At 33.8% G+C, this 20,860-nt stretch overlaps 1 protein-coding gene and 1 long non-coding RNA gene across 4 annotated transcripts in view; one reads left to right on the plus strand and one right to left on the minus strand.

Annotated features, from left to right (window-relative positions):
- Zasp52 (Z band alternatively spliced PDZ-motif protein 52) overlaps window positions 1–17,423 on the plus strand; it is a 35,062-nt gene extending 17,639 nt beyond the window's left edge. The window contains exons 3-16 of one of the 3 annotated variants that reach the window (XM_085195624.1): window positions 2,106–2,257; window positions 3,311–3,485; window positions 3,926–4,056; window positions 4,139–4,230; window positions 5,093–5,258; window positions 5,821–6,009; window positions 6,414–6,504; window positions 7,068–7,224; window positions 8,971–8,994; window positions 9,315–11,805; window positions 13,458–13,644; window positions 13,837–13,957; window positions 14,083–14,198; window positions 15,538–17,423. In XM_085195624.1, coding sequence (XP_085051750.1) covers window positions 2,106–2,257; window positions 3,311–3,485; window positions 3,926–4,056; window positions 4,139–4,230; window positions 5,093–5,258; window positions 5,821–6,009; window positions 6,414–6,504; window positions 7,068–7,224; window positions 8,971–8,994; window positions 9,315–11,805; window positions 13,458–13,644; window positions 13,837–13,957; window positions 14,083–14,198; window positions 15,538–15,615 — 4,170 coding nt within the window. In that variant the 3' untranslated portion in view covers window positions 15,616–17,423. Of the gene's footprint in view, window positions 1–2,105; window positions 2,258–3,310; window positions 3,486–3,925; window positions 4,057–4,138; window positions 4,231–4,584; window positions 4,748–5,092; window positions 5,259–5,820; window positions 6,010–6,413; window positions 6,505–7,067; window positions 7,225–8,970; window positions 8,995–9,314; window positions 11,806–11,997; window positions 13,193–13,457; window positions 13,645–13,836; window positions 13,958–14,082; window positions 14,199–15,537 lie in introns of all 3 variants that reach the window. The other 2 variants (XM_085195625.1, XM_085195626.1) reach the window with 2 other exon arrangements.
- A 1,586-nt stretch (window positions 17,424–19,009) lies between these two features.
- Window positions 19,010–19,875, minus strand: LOC146532747 (uncharacterized). The gene is made up of 2 exons (XR_014878615.1): window positions 19,647–19,875; window positions 19,010–19,143 (listed from the first exon to the last, which is right to left on the minus strand). It is a non-coding gene; the product is annotated as an uncharacterized LOC146532747 (long non-coding RNA).
- Window positions 19,876–20,860: the final 985 nt, after the last annotated feature.

A 20,860-nucleotide genomic window follows, 5' to 3' on the forward strand; every position in this document is an offset into this window, starting at 1 on the left:
TCAATTAGTATATCTAATAAGAAATATGACTCATATTTCAAGTACCTACTTGGAAATAATTAGATCTAAGAATCACGTTGAGTTTGAGTTAGAGTAATTGCTAACGTAGATGTGACATTGAATGTAGATGACGTTTATATTTTAACAATATATTAATTGAGATTTGATTTTATTTAACACAACGGAAATCGGACAAAAACAAGCTGCTAGAATTTATATTAAAAATTTTAAAGCACTTCCATATAGATCCAGATCGTTGGTAGAGGATAGACAGCGCCGTTCAGAGGTCATTGCCGACGACTTTGCAACCAAATGAAGGCTACTTTACAAGTTTTACAGCCGACAGACGTTGAATTCCTCGATATATTGATAGGAAGGGTAAGGGACGCGAGATATAAGCGTGAACAAGTACATTTGCACTTTAGTTTCATCATAAGCACTGATAGGTACTTGAGAACGTTACGTTTCATGTTATATTGTAGGTGTATTACATGTTTCTTATAAGTTTAAAGAGAAAGTAGAGCGAGTGGAAGATATTTTTATTGCGCATTTTTTGAGAAATTTAAATGAATCACAAAATTAAAGCGAAAATCAGTTCTCGGTAAGTGAATTTACAAAGAATGGTGGTTAACGTTTAGAGTTGTATTGAGCTTAACAACATTTTAATGCTCTATTTACAATAAATTAGGTTTGAGATTGGGGGTTCGATTTCCAATCTGAGTAAATCTAGAATGTATTCTTATTTATAAATATAAAAGAAAAGAAATAAAATTCTTCGATCTGGTAAGTCTAGGCGCGGCGTTGAGCCACTCAACATATAGTGCTTCTAGTCTCTGCTCTATGTGGGACACAGCGTGAAACTGGAAAATAAGTATTAAATATTTTTCGAAAGCGATTTTAAGTCGTTAACGTAGGAACATTATTTATTTATTCTTAAATATACATTATCTACATACACATATATATAATTTGAAATGTGCCGTCCGCCGGGCGATTGCACACAAAGAGAAGTTTTTATCGCTTACGTGAATGCGATGAAGTCCAGACAGTGCTGATCCCACAATGACGTCAGCACTTCCTTCCGAGCCCTCTGTCTCACACTCTTGTAATGTATTAGTGCGATGACAGCACAAGCAGACCCAGACTTGTTCATATATACCTACGCGAGTTGATGAGGAAAATTCAAAGGAAATTAAAATTATACAGCACTTATTTACGGAGGAGGTACTTGATAATGTCAATATAATGACAAATAGCTTAGGTAATATAAATATACGTAAATACGTAGTATTGTTTTAAAACATATATTTTGGTCGTATTATATCAGCTCCTACTCCTAGAATAGTAATGTATCATATTTTTAAAAAGATATAATATATCTAGTTACGCTAACAATATTATTAACTTCGTACTTGTGTACCTCAATAAAAAAGGGCAATTCTTCAAAAGTCAAAAATTTATTGTAATTTTTGCATATCTATGCTTTATAGCGTGTATCTATATAAAGTAAAATTTAACATTAAAAAATGTGTGAGAACAAGCTCACATTGTTCTTGTTCTTGTCGTCACCCTTCAAGGAATCTAAGGCATGTTTTGTTTTTATCTCTTAATGGATAGCAAAATTATGCGGAGTGTAGACATTTGTGGAGGAGGAGGATTCGTTTAGTTGGTTTAAAAAGTACCTGCCTGCTGGACGTTTTAGCTAAACTTTAAAAAATTGTCATTAGCTAAATGTGCAGTTTTTACGTGAATGAACAGTTATTAAGTCTTGCTATTTAACCAATACTTTTTTCTAATTAACTAGTAAGGAATATAGATATGAAATAGTGCTTAAACGTCAAACACAAGTAAAAGAGTTGTCGTAGCACATAGGTCACGAGTACCTAATAGAAATCAATCATAATAGGTCAGAGCTCAAAAACATGGCCTCCACTCCACCTTCTGGACGAAATCAATACAATACTATAATGTATCAGAAATATAGGCAATCATCCACACAAAGAATAATTGACCAGAACCACCAGATCAGCCTCCACCAGTTCCCGGGAAATATAGCATAAATTTAAGCGTTATGTAACAATAATATTATTTCCCAATTGTTCCAGGTTAATGGCGGTAGCGCAGCGGAACGCGCGGGCCTACAGGCGGGCGACGCACTCATCCGCGTGAACAACACCGACGTGTACACGCTCAGGCACCAAGAAGCACAAGACGCCATCAGAGCTGCTGGCATCGCACTCGAGCTTACTGTACAACGGTATGTTCCTAATTCCCTTCAGCCTACGCTATGTACCTACATACAAAATCTAATTCTTTATTTTATTAAGTCGCCGAGAAATTAAAATTGCTTCAAATTTATAATTATTCAGACAATATTACTTAAATAAATCCAGCATTTCTGTTATTTTTTAATTTAGTAAATGTTTTACTTATTTAAGTTTATTTTAGTACCCATACAAAACACACTTACACAATTTATATTAAATTTTTGATGCCTCAAAGTAATAAATTCCTTACCATCTTTGAGTAAATTTGTTCGTAAATTATTGAATTTGAGTATCTTTTTCTATAGTATATAAATAAACTGGCACGTGCTCCGTACAATACAGCAAAAACTATACGTTACTAGTTACAGCGACAAGTTTTAATAATTTGCAATGAAATTACCTACTTACATGAGAATGCAAAAAAGAAAGAATAATCATTAAAGTCCAGCATTCCTTGCTCGAGGCGCCTAGTTTCCGGTCACTCATTAAATTACCATTCAAGATGCATGTAAGTTAATTACGTCACTTGACTGATACTTATATGGAAGCCAGGTGGTAGCGCTCATTATGCAGCCTATTTGCGCAATAGAAGCCCCGTAAAGCAACAGTTCTCGTGTTTATCGTCACCGTTTATTTTTCTTTTTGAGAATTAATGATTTCATCCCCTCATTCTTGGGAAAAGTAACTGTTTCTTTTGTACTTTTTTTTACTATTGTATATATTTATTAACGAAAAGTTCAAAATGATATCAAAACCACTTAATTAGTGTAACAAATATAGCAGCAGTATTATTTTGCATCATTTGAAGTCATCATTTAATTTGACCTAGGGACACTATACTTTAAGGGACATGTGATCTGCACAAGATCACAATCCGCTTACTATACATAAATCTTATTTCGATAATAATAATGCGAGACATAAACAACTTTTAGTTTTTCCAATTTTGTAAAATAATCGGAAATAGTACTCAAGTGAGTTAAGATTGCTGGAGGTAAAGCTGGATAATATATATACAAATGTTCTTATATCCGTCGTTTCAGTGGCGGCGGTACGTGGAAGCCGTCCGTCACTTCCACGGGTAGCCTGCCTCGCCCGGGCTCGCGACCCCTCGGCTCCAGTCCAGTAGCAGTCACTAATACTTCCTTGAAGGCTACACCACAACCTACAAGAGCTTTCGGATCTGGACACAACAACGTGGCTAAACCTTTTGGTTATGTAAGTACTTATTGTAATGATTCTTGTCTTGTCTACATTTCAATACATGTTGTAAAAATTTAAAGCCTCAATTTCTAAAAAAAATATTTAAGATATTAAAAGATTATATGATAATATATAAAAATAGTAAAATAAGTAAAATTGAAAATACATAGTTCCGTTTAATTTTTTCCTAACTTGCTCGTCATAATTATGACTTTATGTATCTACTTACGTTTGTACCTATGTTTGTATTTGCGGTCGTCATGCCGCAGTGGGAGTAGGTTCGATTCTTATTCAGAAGAATGATTATATTAAATTATTTTCGATATGTATCCTCGCTTTATTTCGCGTGAGTGAGAGTTTTCAATAAAATCTTGAACTGGTGTTTTATCGGTTAAATAAAAGTTATATAGGTATAACAGATATTGATATTTTTTATTTGGATTTCATTATTACAGATGAATGGCAATGACTCCGTAAAGAGTATCGTTAACAAGCAATACAACACGCCAGTCAACATGTACAGTGATAAGACGATTGCAGAAACTCTTTCTGCGCAAACCGAAGTACTTGCCGGAGGTGTCTTGGGGTAAGTTTAGAAAAACACTATAATTATCAAATAGAACTATAATTATTACTCAAATTAATTTTATATCATATTTTGACAACAGAGTAAACTTTAAGAAAAACGAAAAGAGTTATGACGCAGAAAAGAGTGCCGTATTCAAAGTTCTGCAAGAGGAGCAAAATGATCCAGAACCAGGTATTATATAATATCGCTGAAAATATAAAATAATAGATAACAATACATTACTAGATTTAGATAAAGACATGTAAAAAAATTAAACTAGTTTAGGCATCGATATTAGCCTTAGGTTTAGAGCAAATATTCAAAATTTGAAAAATATAAACATGGTATGGAAAAAAAGAATACGGACCATATTATGTCTGTAGAGTTATCGATTTCAAAATTTAAAAAAAAAACAGTTTCATAATCAACGTATTTTTTTATGATATATTTTGTCATTCAACGATGATGTCATATCTTAAGAAGCAACTTTAAACAATTTCGGCCATACTGTTTCTAAATTGTTAACATGGAGTTGAAATTGCTAAGTATCGGAAGTATCGACGGGTGCGCCGACGCCGGTGGCCCCGGTGACGCCGGCGAGCGGGCTGCGCCACGTGGCGGCGCCGGTCACGCGCCCCGACGCGCCCCTCAACACCGGGGGCCTCCCGCACGGACAAAACATTTGCGAGGACTGCGAACGACTCATTACGTAAGTCGGACGAATATCGCCCGACGCGGTCGCAAACGTCTTCTTATTTAACACGTCTTTACAAAAAGAACCCTTAAAAGTTCCTGGGTTAGCGTTATTATCTATGTTTTCAAATTTGTTTCGTAATAAACAAATTATATATTTGACAAAGTAGGTATATTATAAAACGAGCACAAAAATTACATATATGTGTAAAAATAGTTAAAAGAGTTACCGTTGCCAAGCTGGTAATTTTGATAGCCATCTTTCATATCACAACGACTTCTAGCAGTTAGGTACTATAACTTGCCTGTACAGTAGTATGTGGGTATGCATGGTGTACAATAATGTTGTTGGGGTCGGCAGCGCCGTCTCAGTACTATGCGCGCGCGGGGGTGCCCTGCAGGCCGCGCTCGCACCGGGCGGCGGCGCTCCCCGCGCGCACGCACCTGGCGCCGGGCTGCGCGCACCGCCCCAGCCTGCCGCTGCCCGCCGCCACGCCCTATTGCTGCGAGTGTAAAGCCCTCATCGTGTAAGACGCGACACTGAATGCCTGACGTTTGCGACCGTGTCGTTCTGTGCATTAGATTATTGTAGTACAAATGTAGATGTTAATATTGTACGTGTTACGATGCCAACGTATACTTTGAGATACATGAAACATTGTAAATATTGTAATCATATCGAATGGTATCGTAACAGGTGAGGCGAATCACATCGCTTTCGCCTTCGCTATCATATACTAATAAAAACAAAAAGATTTGTAGAAGTAAGCCGCTGCGATAATATTAAGCTAAAATGTACTCATAATATCACTCAGCATGTCTCGTCATATAGCACACTGTCGTTTCACAAATGGTGCACGAATTAAATTTTGGTAAGCATGTATGTAAATTTCGGAAACACAAGAATGCATTTAATTGTTGTCGTAGTCTTAGTCATAAGTCTTTTTTTTATAATCGTCATACAATCGCATAAAATCAAAACTACCTGAGTGGACAGTATTCTTCCAACATCCTTATTTAATATTTACTGTTGATAACAGTATATGTAATTGCAACCACTAACAATTAAAATATGGTGCATCCGTACAGTGGCGTGTTCGTGAGAATCAAGGACAAGAATCTTCATGTGGAGTGCTTTAAGTGCGCAACTTGCGGCTCCGCGCTGAAGAACCAAGGGTATTACAATTTGAACGGCAAGCTGTACTGCGACATCCACGCGAAGCTGGTGGCGAGGCAGAACCCGCCCGCCGCCAACCTCGAGCCGGTCACTGTGCCGCCGTAAGTACTGATCAATAACGGTCATTTATTCTTTGGAATAGCCAGATCAGCAGAGACAATCTTGTGTTTGGACGCTCTGTTGTCTCCGACTTCGATTTCGAGACATAGTGTTGCGTTGTGAAATTCAACACTGCGTTTTGTCTATATAGCATGAAGATGAAAATATGTATTAAAATAATTAATTTACAATCATTCCCCCACAAGTGCGGTCACACCTAAAATCATATACGAGACCACAGCGCTACGATGGTCTCTATTTCTCTCGACTGAGTTGTTTCACTGTTTTATATTCACACATCTTTATACTAAGCCGACCGGAACGGAACGGAAAAATGCCTATCCAGCTGCGTGCGGGATACAGCGTGAACCTGAATATACCTACTAATGAATGTTTTCATATATAGCGGCAGCAGGATTCCGTCCAACGCTTACTCAACACCTCTGCCGCCTCTGGCAACCAACAATTACACAAATGGCTCATCATCCATGTTTAGCGTAAGTACTTTACTTTAGAAAATATTGCTTGATTGTATATCTATATTTTATACAAATATGTTGGTACAATATAAAAAGAAAGGATGCATAATCTCCAGTTTATTTATGTTATTGAAATCTATGTGAAAACTAATTGTTCATAGACATGTGTTTAAGTATAATATAGCTCAGTTATGTATAACCAAACCAATATATTTTAATTTATACTTATAGGTAATTTCTGTGCGCACTTTGTATTCATTAGGAAATAAGTGTAGGCCTTTCCCTTTACTCTATGCCGTTATCCCTTTACTCTACTTTTAGCCGCATAGTATATGGTATACAGAGAAATATCAAAATATCTTTATTCCATAAAAAATATCTTTATTCCATAAAATAGATCTAGAGTAAAAACACTTTTACCTCTGTTTATCCCTTCATTCAAGACATGACGTGTTCGGTGGTCAACCTCAACGTTGTCTTCAGAGCGTAGAAATAAGAATAATTCAAATATAATCAATTCCCCGAAAGAAGTTCGATAGAATAATCGCCTTTCCAACCCTAAGCATCCACGAATTCCACAGCCATCTAGTAACTTATCGGGTCCGAAGCCCTTCGGGTCGTCTATCGGGTCTGCGTACTCGCCGGCGTCGCTGTCGCCGCGCTCGGCGCCGCTGTCGCCCGCGCGGCCCCTGGCGGCGCCCGCGCCCGCCCCTGCGCCTGCGCCCGCCTTTGCACCGAGTAAGAGAGTTACTTTCGCTATATAACGCTAAAATTGTATGGTATTTAAAAAAGTCCTGAGAAACGGCACGTCGCGTAAGTTTACATACACATATTTTTCCATCACTGCTAATGAAATGTTCTTGTTTCGACAGGTTGACATTTGTTTTGATGCGCCGACTCTCAGGACTAGGCTAAAATCTAAGACTGCCAGTTTAAACGTGGCCTAATATTTATTGTTGATATATATAAATCATAAGTGTCGCTAAGAGTATGGTCGGCTAGCTGAAAAGCTTTCTAAAATATAGCAATTTTAATTTGATTGGATAAAGAAAGAGTTATAATAAATATAAGAACCGAACTTTTTTAGCTTCTCGCTGTACGCCGAATATAAACAGGATAAAATAAGATATAACGGAGAACCTAGTGTAAGGACACTTTGTTCCACACTTCCGCCTCATTTTCGAAACATTTTGTTATGAGTGACGGGACTCAATGCAGCTATTATATTATTTATACGTGTACGTATTTAGTGCAATAAAAATGGAAAAAGTAGTGTGTGAAAACTTAAAACAAAGAGGTGATAAAAATCAGCTGTTAAATTGGATCAATGATTATTTTGCCTTATTTATACGATTGGCAACGGTTTTGACTCCTGAGTGAAGACAAAAATTAATCTTTGAAATCGAAATTGGAAATGCATCAAATCATTCTTACTTATAGATAAAAATAAAAGCTACAGATATAAAACCTCATATCTGTAGCTTTTAATTATATCCATAAGTAACAAAAAAAACATAACCACATTTTTATATAAACGAAAGGCCACTTTTGGACAGTCAGTCTCATTTAACGTCTATGGTGCCATCACCAATGTATTAAACATTTTATATATCTTACAAATATACTTTTATATTATTATTTATTTATTAATTATTTAGTGCTTTTATATAAGGTACCTAATATAGAAAGGAGATATTATGTAACTAAGGAAATCTTACTGTTATTTTTATAAATATGTAATAATATTATAAATTACAATATTACAATTATCCATTGTATCTAATGTTTCTACGGTGCTTTAATTCTACAAATGTTTCATTATGTCGATATTACATAATACAACGGCAAAGACCAGCCCAACATCATTACATCTCGTTATCATTTTCCTTACCACAATGAAAATTACTTTTAATTCTTAATTTAGTCGGGTATTATTATTCGAAGTTATTTGGCACACATTTGACTACGAAATCTATATATAGATCTTTGGCAAAGAATCAATCACTTCGACAATGTACTTTCTATAGGCGTATATATACGGTGACATAATCCTTGCCAGAACACTCTTTTGTTGCTTCACTTGGCGCATTAAGCCAAATTACTTTAGTTAGATTTCAGCGGCAGTTGTGAAAACAGTGTCGGAAGATAATATTTGGTAAGGTTATTTCACTTTTAACCAATTCGATTTCCAATATTTATTTTCTCTAGTTATAAGTAAATTCATAGTGACAGTCTACATAGTCAAGATCCAAATGTCGCACTGTGACAACGTAGGCCACCAATGTGGTACAGATATTTCCCTTAAAATATTTTGAAACACATCCATGTCGCTTTTATTAAAATATGAAGCAGTATATGGTTATTCAGTGTTGCTTAAGCCATCTTATAATCTTTTAAATATAAAAGTGTTTGAAGGTTAAACTAGTATTTTTATCGCCTTTCATATTGTCCAAATTTATGCAACACTGTTCTTTATTTTGACAGAGGTCCCAGGTCCTATTTTTAAAGGTAATTAAGATATGGAGATCAATAATTTTTGTCTTAGCTTTTTATAGCTATTTGCGTCTGTAAATATCATTGTAACATGTATGCGCTAATGAAGCTGTTATTTTAAAAATATAACATCGTCCTAGCACTTTCTAAAGTTATATTTTATTTTGGGTTATAAAAATTTTCAAGAACAATTTTTTTTTCGCTTTATTGAAAACATATTTAAAATTTGCTTTTCTATCAAATATTAGTCAGTTTTTTGAGAGCTCTAATCTACTTTCGTCTATTTTTTCCCTCCTTCCATTCACTACCATTTATCATTAACAATTATCTAACAGCTAAAAACGTTAAAAGCATTGTATGGCCCCCACCGAATCCCCCAGAAGATGAACCCCAAAACGAATTAAATACAAATACTATTAAAAATATACATTACAGCGATTCAACTTCCATGGCTCAAGAACCAATAATGATGTCAGTAACTACCGATTTCAATCCTAAAAATATAATGAAACCTCCAGTCGAAAATGTGCTGTCAACTCAATCAACCGAGTTTTCTTCTAATATTGCAATGTCCACATCGCAAGCCACATCCATAACAGAATCTTTAGTACAAAGTCAGAAATCACAAATGATGCAAGAGATGTCTAGTTGTACTGTTCAATCTTTTTCACAACAAGCAACATCTGAAAGTCAAAGCTATTCCATGTTCCAAACACATAAGGCGTCTGATCAAATGAATTCAGAAATGAATAAAAAAACTACAGCTAATATTTTTAGCATGCAAGATAAGCAAGCTTTTAGCACAAAAAGTGAATTTGGCAGAGACACGAATGGCACAAATTCGCAAGATATACAATCAAAGAATACAGCTATGGTATTTTATCCTGAGAACAAATCGACATCAAATAAAATAGAAAACACAGTTAAGGATGAATCATCAAAAAAGTCTACTGCGTTTGATCAAAATAATACTAAAACCAAAACATTTACACCAGGAAAATTTGAGTCCGTTAAATCTAAAAACGCATCCCATAAAAAGAATATCCAATCTAAATCATTTGATAATAAGCCAGCGAATATAAATAGACCTGCTGATGCAGTAAAATCTTCAACTGGCATAAACAGGTTATCGTTACTAGATGCCCTTACAATCGCTCCAGATAGACCATATAGTCCATTGTCATTTAATATCCCTCAATTTATATCTACAGGTAGTAATCAAAATGATCAAGAAAATTTTGATATTATTACTCCTATTACTGCTGTAAAACAAAGTAACATTGCTACAGTTACTAGTCAATCAGAGCAAAATATTACAGTTCCTAGTCAACCAGAGCAAAATATTTTAGCCCAACCCTCCTTTCAGACCACTTGTACATTACAAACTGGCCCTACAGAATCTGCTTTTAAACCTGTAAAAAAACAAGTTTTTCCACCACCTCAACCTCAGGAATTCTCATTGGTAACTGAAAATATTCAAAATCAAAATGAGTCAAAATTATTTCACAATACAACGACAATCTCATCTTTGAGCTTCTCGCCGACTAAATCTGCTCATAGCTCGGAAATGGGTTCAAAAACAGGATTGTTAAATACAGGACTACATAAACCCGAAACTATTCCACCTTATCAACAAAATTTGGAACATTTGGCATCACATAGGGGTCAAACGCCCGAATTGTATAGTGCTCCGCCTGTTCCACAAAATATTGCGACAAATATCGAGCGAAACATGGAATGCCATTCTGATACTTTAATATCAAATCAACATGAATCTCAAGGAGTATGTCCTATACAAGCATCGGCTATTAAAATAAAAAGCAAAGACTCATCTATGCCATTTCAATCAGTTTTAGACGAAACTATTTCGACTAACTCACCAGTATTCAGTCGTCCAACTACTCCTAGCATGATAAATAAACCTGCGCCGATAATACCACGTTATCAAATGAATTTAGTAACTGTGGAACATACTGCCCCCGAAGGCCGTATGTACAAACCCCACGGGACTGAGAATATTCAGACGATATCTCCAAAGCCCAGACCGCGATCTCCAGCACCAGGGCCACCGTCGAGTCCCTTAAAGGCACAGGCTCCTCGAATAAAAGAAAATACATCAACATATGTATCTTCACAAGATAACTCAATAAAAAAAGATCAAGAATCAATTCTGTATGGAAATCAAGGAAGTAATGTCACGAAGTGGTTACAAGATCAACCACTTACTAGACAAGAAATGCAATCAAATGTAGAATATCATTCTGAAAGTTATAATAAGGGTGATATGAAAATTAAAGAAGACTCTATGGTAAATCAAAATTATAATCAGAGGCAAATGGAATCTCAAAATATTTCAGAGCATGGTAATACTACAATCCAAACGACTAAAAAAACATTTGAAGAGTTCGAAAGAGCACAATCCGCTAAAGTTATAGAAATACATCATGGCGGTTCACAATCTTCTGGTTCACGTCCGCAAATACAATCTAATATTCAAAAAACTAACGACTTAATACAGGTATACCCTCCTCCCATAATGGAAACAACACCGTCCCAACAGAACTTCACTTTTAATACTACTAATGAGAATTTCGCTGCCGCTAGCAAACAATCTGAAATTTATCAACCGATTCCTTTTGTATCTGGTGCTAACAAAGGTCCAGTGTGTGATCCTACCCCGTCGACAGGTTCTGGCGTAGGAGTTTCCGCTCGTGGCAAAGCCTTCGGCGTGTCGTCGGCTCCAAAACGGGGCCGCGGGGTCTTAAACAAAGCAGCCCTTCCAGGGTCACGAATCCCCCTTTGTGGCTGCTGCAATGGCCAAATTAGGTGATGTAATATTAAAATAGGAGTTTTGGATGTTGTTTTGCGTGACGCATGTCGTTGTTGCAGAAATGTTATGTTTAGAATTAAGCGTCGTTGTTATAATATTTTTTTTTACTTTTTTGTACTTATATTAACATAACTACTAAAAGTATTTGTGAGTGTGCTTATTACTAATTGTTTTTACTTTTCTAACAGCTAATGATGCAACACAATCTATAAACAATCAAAATAGAACGGAATTCAAGAGTCCTGCAGAAGAACGTCTTATAAGAAAAATGGCAAAAATGGCATTAAATGGATATGAAATAGGAATTCAAAGAAAAATAAAACCTGCTGATCATATACAATCTATGGCTGATAAAATTCAGGATACTATTGTAACCAAACATCCTCTTAATGCTGACAACATACCTTCTGGTGAAAGCAGCCGTGAAAATACATTAAAACGACCCGTTCATAAAAATGTAGACAAAACATTGAAGTCTTCAGAAAACAACATTCCAAGTACATCTAGTGGAAGTTTTTTTCTCACTAACCAAGAAATAAATTCAAAGTTAAAAAATGGACACGCGCCCGAACCTCCACCTCTCCCCACCACACCAGTCCCTACATTTCAAGCTCACAGTACTCCTATAACAAATATTTTAAATAGTATTGCCACAAAGAATTTAGATTTTGTTCCAAGAAGCAATAATCATAATACTAATGATAATCTGTTGATGACTGTCGAAAAGCCATTGAACGGTATATCATATTCAAATTCTGAAGAGTTTCATATTGACAAATCAGAGTGTACCAATTACGCTAATGGCTTAAAGAAAAAAACAGGGTACCAAGAAGAAAATAATCCTGAAGTTCTTAATTATTCGAATACATTAAACAAGAGAAAACTTTTTGAAAGATCTGATGCACTTAATGATTCTACATATTCAGAAAATAGTTCTAAATATACTGAGAGTATCAACAACAGTTTTTCTAGAAAAGATTATGTACGAAAGGATAAAGAAATCGACAATATTGACTTTGCGGGAAGCAGTGAGAACGTAAAATCTCATCAAGATGACATATTAAAAAGACTACCAAATAACTTGCACGACAATACCAAGTATACTTATAAATCAGCCCAAACAAATGGTGATATAAAAATAAATAGCAAGAAAGACATCGAAAATGGAACAGATGCCACGATTGGTGCTCATTGTATTGACTACCATGAAGATAAAGAAAATTCAGAAGTTGTGGTTAGACGCAGAGATAAGAAAAATATTCGTAACGATGATGGTAGAAGAGACTCTCACATTATAGCGCGCCCCCTAAGTACAATGACTTCAGTCGATGTCTCCGAAGGACAGTACCCCATTTGTCATAAATGCGACAAAGCTATAACCAGGTAAAGATGCATCAGTATTTCAACAAATAAATTAAATGTAAGTGCCCATAAAGAATTTGGAATGTTTTTTGCACGAGTGTTGTTTTAAATTATTTGTAGTGTTTTCATAACAAAATCTGTATATTTCAATTAAGAGATAATTAAGAAGCCTTTTAACATTTTACTAAGTCTGAAATAGATAACAATATATCAATAAGTTGAACAAACCAAACATTACAAGTTATATATAAGACAGACATATAACAAAATTTATATTTCAAAACAGGGGTCCGTTTATCACCGCATTGGGTCGCATTTGGTGTCCAGAACATTTTGTTTGCGTTAATGCTACTTGCCGACGCCAACTACAGGACATTGGTTTCGTGGAAGAGAATGGCCAACTCTACTGTGAATACTGTTTCGAACAATATATCGCGCCTGCTTGCAACAAGTGCCATGCCAAGATTAAGGGGGTAAATATTATAATGGCTAACATTTTTTTTCTTAAAAGACGTTTATTATATATTATTTAAATATTAGAGAGTGATTTAATTTGAAATCATCATAACCAAACTTGCTAGCTAGCTAATATTAAATAAATTTATAAGTAAAATTATTAAATGGTCGTTCTCGCTTAAAAATTATAATCTGACTTTTAATTTCAGGATTGTCTAAACGCTATCGGCAAACATTTCCATCCAGAATGTTTTAGTTGCGTTTATTGTGGCAAGTTATTCGGAAACAACCCATTCTTTTTAGAAGATGGCTTGCCTTACTGTGAAGCGGGTGCGTATTCTCCAGAAGAAATTCAATAATCAAATCCTATAGTCATAACTATAGTAATATATTAGTTAAAAAATTTTTTCAAAACATATATTAATTAAGAATTGGTGTTTTGTAATTGTTTTCAGATTGGAACGAGTTGTTTACAACGAAGTGTTTCGCGTGCGGCTTCCCGGTGGAGGCGGGCGACAGGTGGGTGGAGGCGCTCAACAATAACTACCACAGTCAGTGCTTCAACTGCACGGTGCGTATGATGCGAGCCTTAAACACCTATATACAATATAAATTGACGACATCTTTTATTAAATTCTTCCTTTGATATCTTTTTATTTGAACTAGGCATAACTTTTCTGATAAAATTTTCATTTGTAATATGTTCAATGTTATAGTATTTTTTGTGGTTAAATAATTACTAATGTATCCGTTTTATTATGTTTTGTTTTTGTATAATAATATAGTGAGAGATTTTCCACGTACATAAAATATTACATTACATTTTTATATATTGATAAACGTACTTTGGATAAAAGTTAATAATTTTAACGAGGATAGGAGTTAAAAAACATAAAATAGTCAAAACTAGTAAAATGGACATATAGCTACAATTTTCTTATCAAACGCATCAGTTAAGCCTTTCATTTTTAGCAGAATGTTTTCAAATACATTACAACATATAAGTCATTTCGTACTGACGACACTCAGCAAACTTTTCACAACAAAAAATTACATAAAAAAATTATAATAAATTTATATTCATACGGAGCTCGTCATACGCCGCTATACTACTGTGTTCCCAGATTAACAAACGTGTGTGTTACAACTGTGTGTCCACCTGTAAACGTATTATAACAGTTTTGTATATATATCTATAATTTAACCTCCCAGAAAAATCGGGAAGGCTCTAGAAATTAAGTAGTTGTAGATTTTTTTTTTTTATACCTACTAGATATGCTTGACTTTTTGCAAGTGTGATTGTAAAATTTTCGTAGAAGTGTTTTGGCTATTTTATGTATTACTTAAACTATATATTTTTATATGTACTCTGAATATATTTTGAAATATATACATAATATGCATTTACAGAGTGTGAAACATAATATATGTATCATGTACATATATTATATGTAACATTTTGTATAGTACGTTACTCCTTTGATCTTGGATATTGTACCTAATTAATTAAAAAAAAATCTAAACATTTGTTTATTTTCACAAATTTTTCAAAGAGTATACTCTAACTAAACTATTCAGTAGAAATCATGCAGATCATGGTTCATGAACAATTTTACCATAAAATACACCAGACTACAAGTTTTATTCTTTTGGGTGCTATTTATAGGACGCACCTAACATTGTACAACTTGCACATATTAGTTTTTTGTCACCTTTCAATCGAATTCAAATACCGAATTGTTGATTTTAATATCAAACAAGTTCAAATGTGTAACAATGTATAACCGTATTACCTATTACACGTTACCATATTATATTTTGTGGCGTAAAATATTAATTGAAAATAGTGTGTGGGTCTTTGTGTTAAATATTGAAAATATGCCATAATCCTAACTCGATCACCGTTACAGGTGTGCAAAAAGAATCTCGAAGGACAGAGTTTCTTCGCCAAGGGAGGACGACCTTTCTGCAAGATACACGCCCGCTAGATCACCTCAACATCTAATGTACAATTCTGACACTGTTTATACGACAACTACTTTTAGACCAGTTTCTATCTCTCCGTCCACGGTTCCTGCGAGCACGCCCTCTCCACAAAGAACTAGAAAATTAGAAACGCCCCTCCACTTCGATGGAGGATTGTTTTCTGATATACGAAGCGCAGATGGTAAGTTACTAAGCAAAGTTACCGTGGATCGAGTTCACAGTTCCTCTCGCCACGATGTCACCGACTCTCCACATTTGTATGAAGACATAGACTTGAAGGGCAATAAGGAATATATCGATGAAATAGTTAAAACAGAAACTATAACCAATGAGGACGTTATAAAGGTAAAATTTACACCCGTACGCCCAGAGCTTGACTCTATTTCACTCTGGTCGCAGATGCAGGTGCCGAAAAGCTTCAGTCCTGTACCATACATAAAAGATGAATTTGAAGATCTTTGCAGTTATAAAATAGTCAACTCTGTTTGTAAGGAAAATTTATTAAAAGTTAATAATTTCGAAAGCGCCGATCAAATAGACGAAATTAATGAAAGACAAGTGCTAAGGGGACATAGCCCTTTAGCAAATTTAGTTATACCCGAACACTTAACTAAAATAGATAGTTACCTACAAGAGAGTTTAAATGTGTTGAAATCTGAGAAAGAGAGTGACGTCGCAAACGAACGCGAGGTATCAGACAAGTGTGAAATTGTACATTCTGACCAACAAAATACTTTCAATGAATTTACTAATAGTTACCAAAAAAATGATATTAAAGAGTATATAGGCGAAACTTTAACAACTTCTAACACTGACGGAGAGGCTCTAAATGTTAAAGATAAATTAAACAGTGTCAAAAAACATCCGGGAGTAATCAAAAGTATATGTAATTTGCCAATGCATTATCATGCAGGAATACTGTGTTTCTTTTTGATTGTATATAACCTTTTTTATCAATACTATAAACAAAATTGCCATGGTAAGACGAATCTATAAATTAGATAATAAATATAATCACATTAATACATATAGTATTATGTAAGCTAGTCAAATAATTTTCAAAGATTCAAAGAAAGCTCGTCAATGAAATAGTTTTACGACTGGAGAAGATGTATATAACTTCATAACAGAAAAAAGAGACAGCATCTTATTTGTTCTTTTGATTTTATAATATTAACACTTTGGTGCTTTTTTTATGCAATAAACATGTCCGATGTCCGCGATTTCTATAAATAAGGCTTTGTAAACAGCTTCCGGAATGTTTCAGCAATCTGTTACTAACATTAACAATAGTATTTTTTATTCTAATGAGTTTTAATTTATAATTGGAAGAAATGGTGCACCAACTTTTACTATATCAATAACAAGTCCTTATATATATATATAGATTAAACATCTGATACTATGCCTTAAAAAGCCAAATATGGCTTGCTGAGTTTATACTTATCAAGGGTTTGGATAGCATTTATTGGTTGATTTTAAAGTTTTCTTTTATACAGATCTTCTTTTATTTTGTAATACTGAAGTCTTGTTTAACACAAGAATATATAATTTAAGTTAAGGCAGTAAATGTAACCACTAATGCATACTATCTGATGTCCACAACCTAGTATAGTTATTAAATACAATTATAATATAATGTGTATGTTATTAAGGTACATTCTGTACAATAGTGCAAACAGCACTAACTCTATGTGCTACAAATAATCATCATATTCATTCATTATTATTTATTTAGAAATAAAAAAAAATGCAATTTGTAATCTTTAAAAAAAGCAGTTATGTGAGCTTAAATAAATATTTTATCTTATGATATTGTTTTATTGCCCTAATAAACTTTATTTGACTTTTAAAAAAGCCATCAAAGATACTGATGTAAAGATTCTCCAATGTTTGGAGAAATTTTTTTGTAAGTTGATGCTGCAACTTGCATTTAGTAGAATGAAAAAGTAAATGTTTTGTGTAATAGAAGAATGCTAATGATAATGTGTAATTTTATTGACACTCTTAATTTTGATCCCTGTAATAGTAGGATAGTAAAAATTATTTGGACTAATTCATATAGGTCCTAATTCCAGTTTCGATTTTTTTTAATAAATTATTAATGGCCAGGCAACTTACTAGGATGGAGAAGCGTGAACAAAATATTTTCATACCAAAGTACTCTGTCTAGAGCCTAGCTTTTTAAAATGTTATATACATGTCAAGGTAAACAAAACAAGTATTATTAAGAAAAGCAATTTCAATTTATTTACCCGACTGCACTGCCAAGAAGGGCAATGTTTTTCGAGCGCGCCTCGGATCCTACACCACAGGATGGGTTTTAATAATTATTGGTATCGTATTATCGTTGTCTTTGCCTCAAAAACTCAAGTGTTCTTATAGGTTTAAATAATAAAAAACAAGATGGTAGATATTTAAAAACTATCTCTATACAAATCGAGTGTAGCATCAAAATACAGAGATTTTTTGATAGATTATAAAAATATATAGTACCTATATTTTTAAAACAACATTGTCTTAGTATATCTTAGTATGAAATACAGAATTTTGAACACTCCTAAAGTTTCAAGACTGAAATCAAAGTCAACTGAAAAGACTGTCCCGCTTATTGCTTGTGTGTCCCGGTGTCCCAAAACATGTCACTGGGACGTACTAATGTCCCGTTAGGTTATTACGCGGGGATGCTACTATCCCTAGTGATAGCTTACTGTCAATCAAAAAACAATCCTAATACTTAATTTAGATTAACTATTAAGCTTTTGTTTACCTATAAATATATGTATTATGGGTTAGGTTTTTAAACCTTTTACGTAAAAAGGGATTCTTTCGCCAACAGCGGAACAAAAAAATTAAATCATAATTTTTTTTATTTATTACTTATTAATTTATTTGAGTTTTAAATAAAGCTTTTAATGGGTGATGCATGGCATATTAATATAAAACGTTTTTAATGGGAAAACGTCACAACTACTTAAGCAATACTGTCATAAGCGGGACTATGCCTGTCCAGATCGGGACATTACACAACTAGCGGGCAAAGAGAACCTAGCTGCTATTCAACAGAATAATGAGTCACTGTGTTTTAAGTTTCAACTCTGCTCATGCCTAATAGCTACACAATAAAAAAAAGTTTCATTTAAATTTGTCCAGTGAAGTGAGTGAAGTACATGTGTCTGTAAAAAGACTGTAGAAATTTTATAAATTATATTAGATGTACAGATACATTTTTTTATGTTTTATTATAGAATAGAATATATAGAATAGATAGATTATGAAAATAATTGAAAAGCATTAGTTGGTGTACAGTAAAGAATACTTTACTCTTCAATGTAATAAACTATCAACACTAGATTTTGAATGATGCAATTTGTGGGATTATTATAAAATGTAAAATAAATTATATAAATTGCTTTATTTACATTACCTATACCTATGTTACATGCCAAATATTTTTCAATAATAGCTACATGTCAATTGGCGATGCTTCGGTATCATCTGTAGATTCACCCAACAAAAAATTACCAATCCTGAAACAATATGCATTTGTTCAAAATGTACTGTAATATGCACTGTGTTGTAATTTTTCTATCATACATTATTATTATTACTTATTAGCTTATCCATTTAGCAGAATAATCAGTGTTAAAACACTGCTTTCTTCACAACAGCCTGATTTACAAGATGCTGCAATCAGTAAAACTCACTAAAATTCATGTTTCTTTTATTCATATTAAAATGTAAATTTAGTCATTGTTATTGTTTAATGAAATTTTAATGTACAATCCCTTATATTCAATACTTTAAAAAATCACAGAATCTTAAGCAAAAAGAGATTCCTATTTTCCCTCAAGTAAAGTCAAATTGACAAATTTCTTTCCTATATTTTTGAGAATTTTAAAGAACACATATATTGTTAAATAAATAAGCTACAATCGACGTAATCTTTACATTTATTCTTTAACATCCCAACAAATTAAGGCCAAATTACGCCTTCAACCTTTTCCTATACTTATTTTATTTAAAGACATACCTTTTCCAATTCAATCCTAATCCTATGAATGAAAATGTCAAAAATCCATGCCATAATACAGTAACACGTGCTTCTGGTTGCCGCTTGTGTCCAAAATTTTTGTAATTTCTACTATTAATTAACATAAAACTTTTCACTATTCGTAGCATTTTAATGAATAGTTATGTATTATTCATCTTAGCGTACAAATAGCAATCATCATTTATCATTAGATAAAATGTCAATGTCAAGTGTCAAGTCAACTGTTGACAGACTGTCACTGACAGTGTTTCCATACAACGTGACATTGGCGAAGCGAAGGCGAAGTGAATTGTGATAAACTGGCTCCCTCGAAACTCAAAACGCCACAAATGAAGAACTCAAACTGCGGTATTGACGAAGTCAAGATTCTCGCGGGAATCGGAAATCGGATTTTTTTTTTCTCAAATACATATTCTTATAGTTCATAAATTGTCTCTCAAAATATTGTCATTTCGTATTCTCGATCGTAATAAACTTATTACGTTGCAATTGCTACGGTAACTACCGTACCAATTGCACGGTACCGTATTGAATAAAAATAATTTAATAGAAAAATATTCTTATTTACAGTTGTTAGAATAAATACAAACTACAGGTGCCTTGCTTTAAATGCTAAAGTGGAGATAGACGCGCTTTTTGAAGGTCACCATGTCATATCGACAAAGAACCACTGCTGCAGGTAGGCCATTTCCAATGGACTGGCGCATGAAAGTTTCTATATTTCCGCACAATACAGATAAATCCTCTCTCACTGCGCCATAATGGCCTTATGATGATTAAAACTATTCTTATCATAATACAACTGTTAATCATTATAAAAGCAATTTAAGCACACCGATACTGAATTCTACTTGGTAGTTGCATTATACTAAATTACAATTTGAATATGTTTTAGAAGTTAGGGAAATTGTGCTTAAGATGAAATACTTTTTCTTCCAAGACAAATATTTCAAATAAATAAAGTCATATGAGATCAGCATATTGCGTATTATATTATATATTTCATAATCAACGAAATTATTTTAGTTTCAGAACAATCAAAGTAACATAAAATTAAAAACAAACAAATCGCATTTAAGTCGACAAGTGTAAGACGACATATCTACAGAGTAAAATGACATAGTATGTCATATTACACTTTAAACGTATGTGGTACACACTCTCTAAACGTCACAAGATCGCACTTAGCGCGA

This window comes from Heliconius melpomene, chromosome 13 (assembly GCF_056956725.1).
Source record: "Heliconius melpomene rosina isolate 202511_hmr_F chromosome 13, ASM5695672v1, whole genome shotgun sequence".
Lineage (NCBI taxonomy): Eukaryota > Metazoa > Arthropoda > Insecta > Lepidoptera > Nymphalidae > Heliconius > Heliconius melpomene.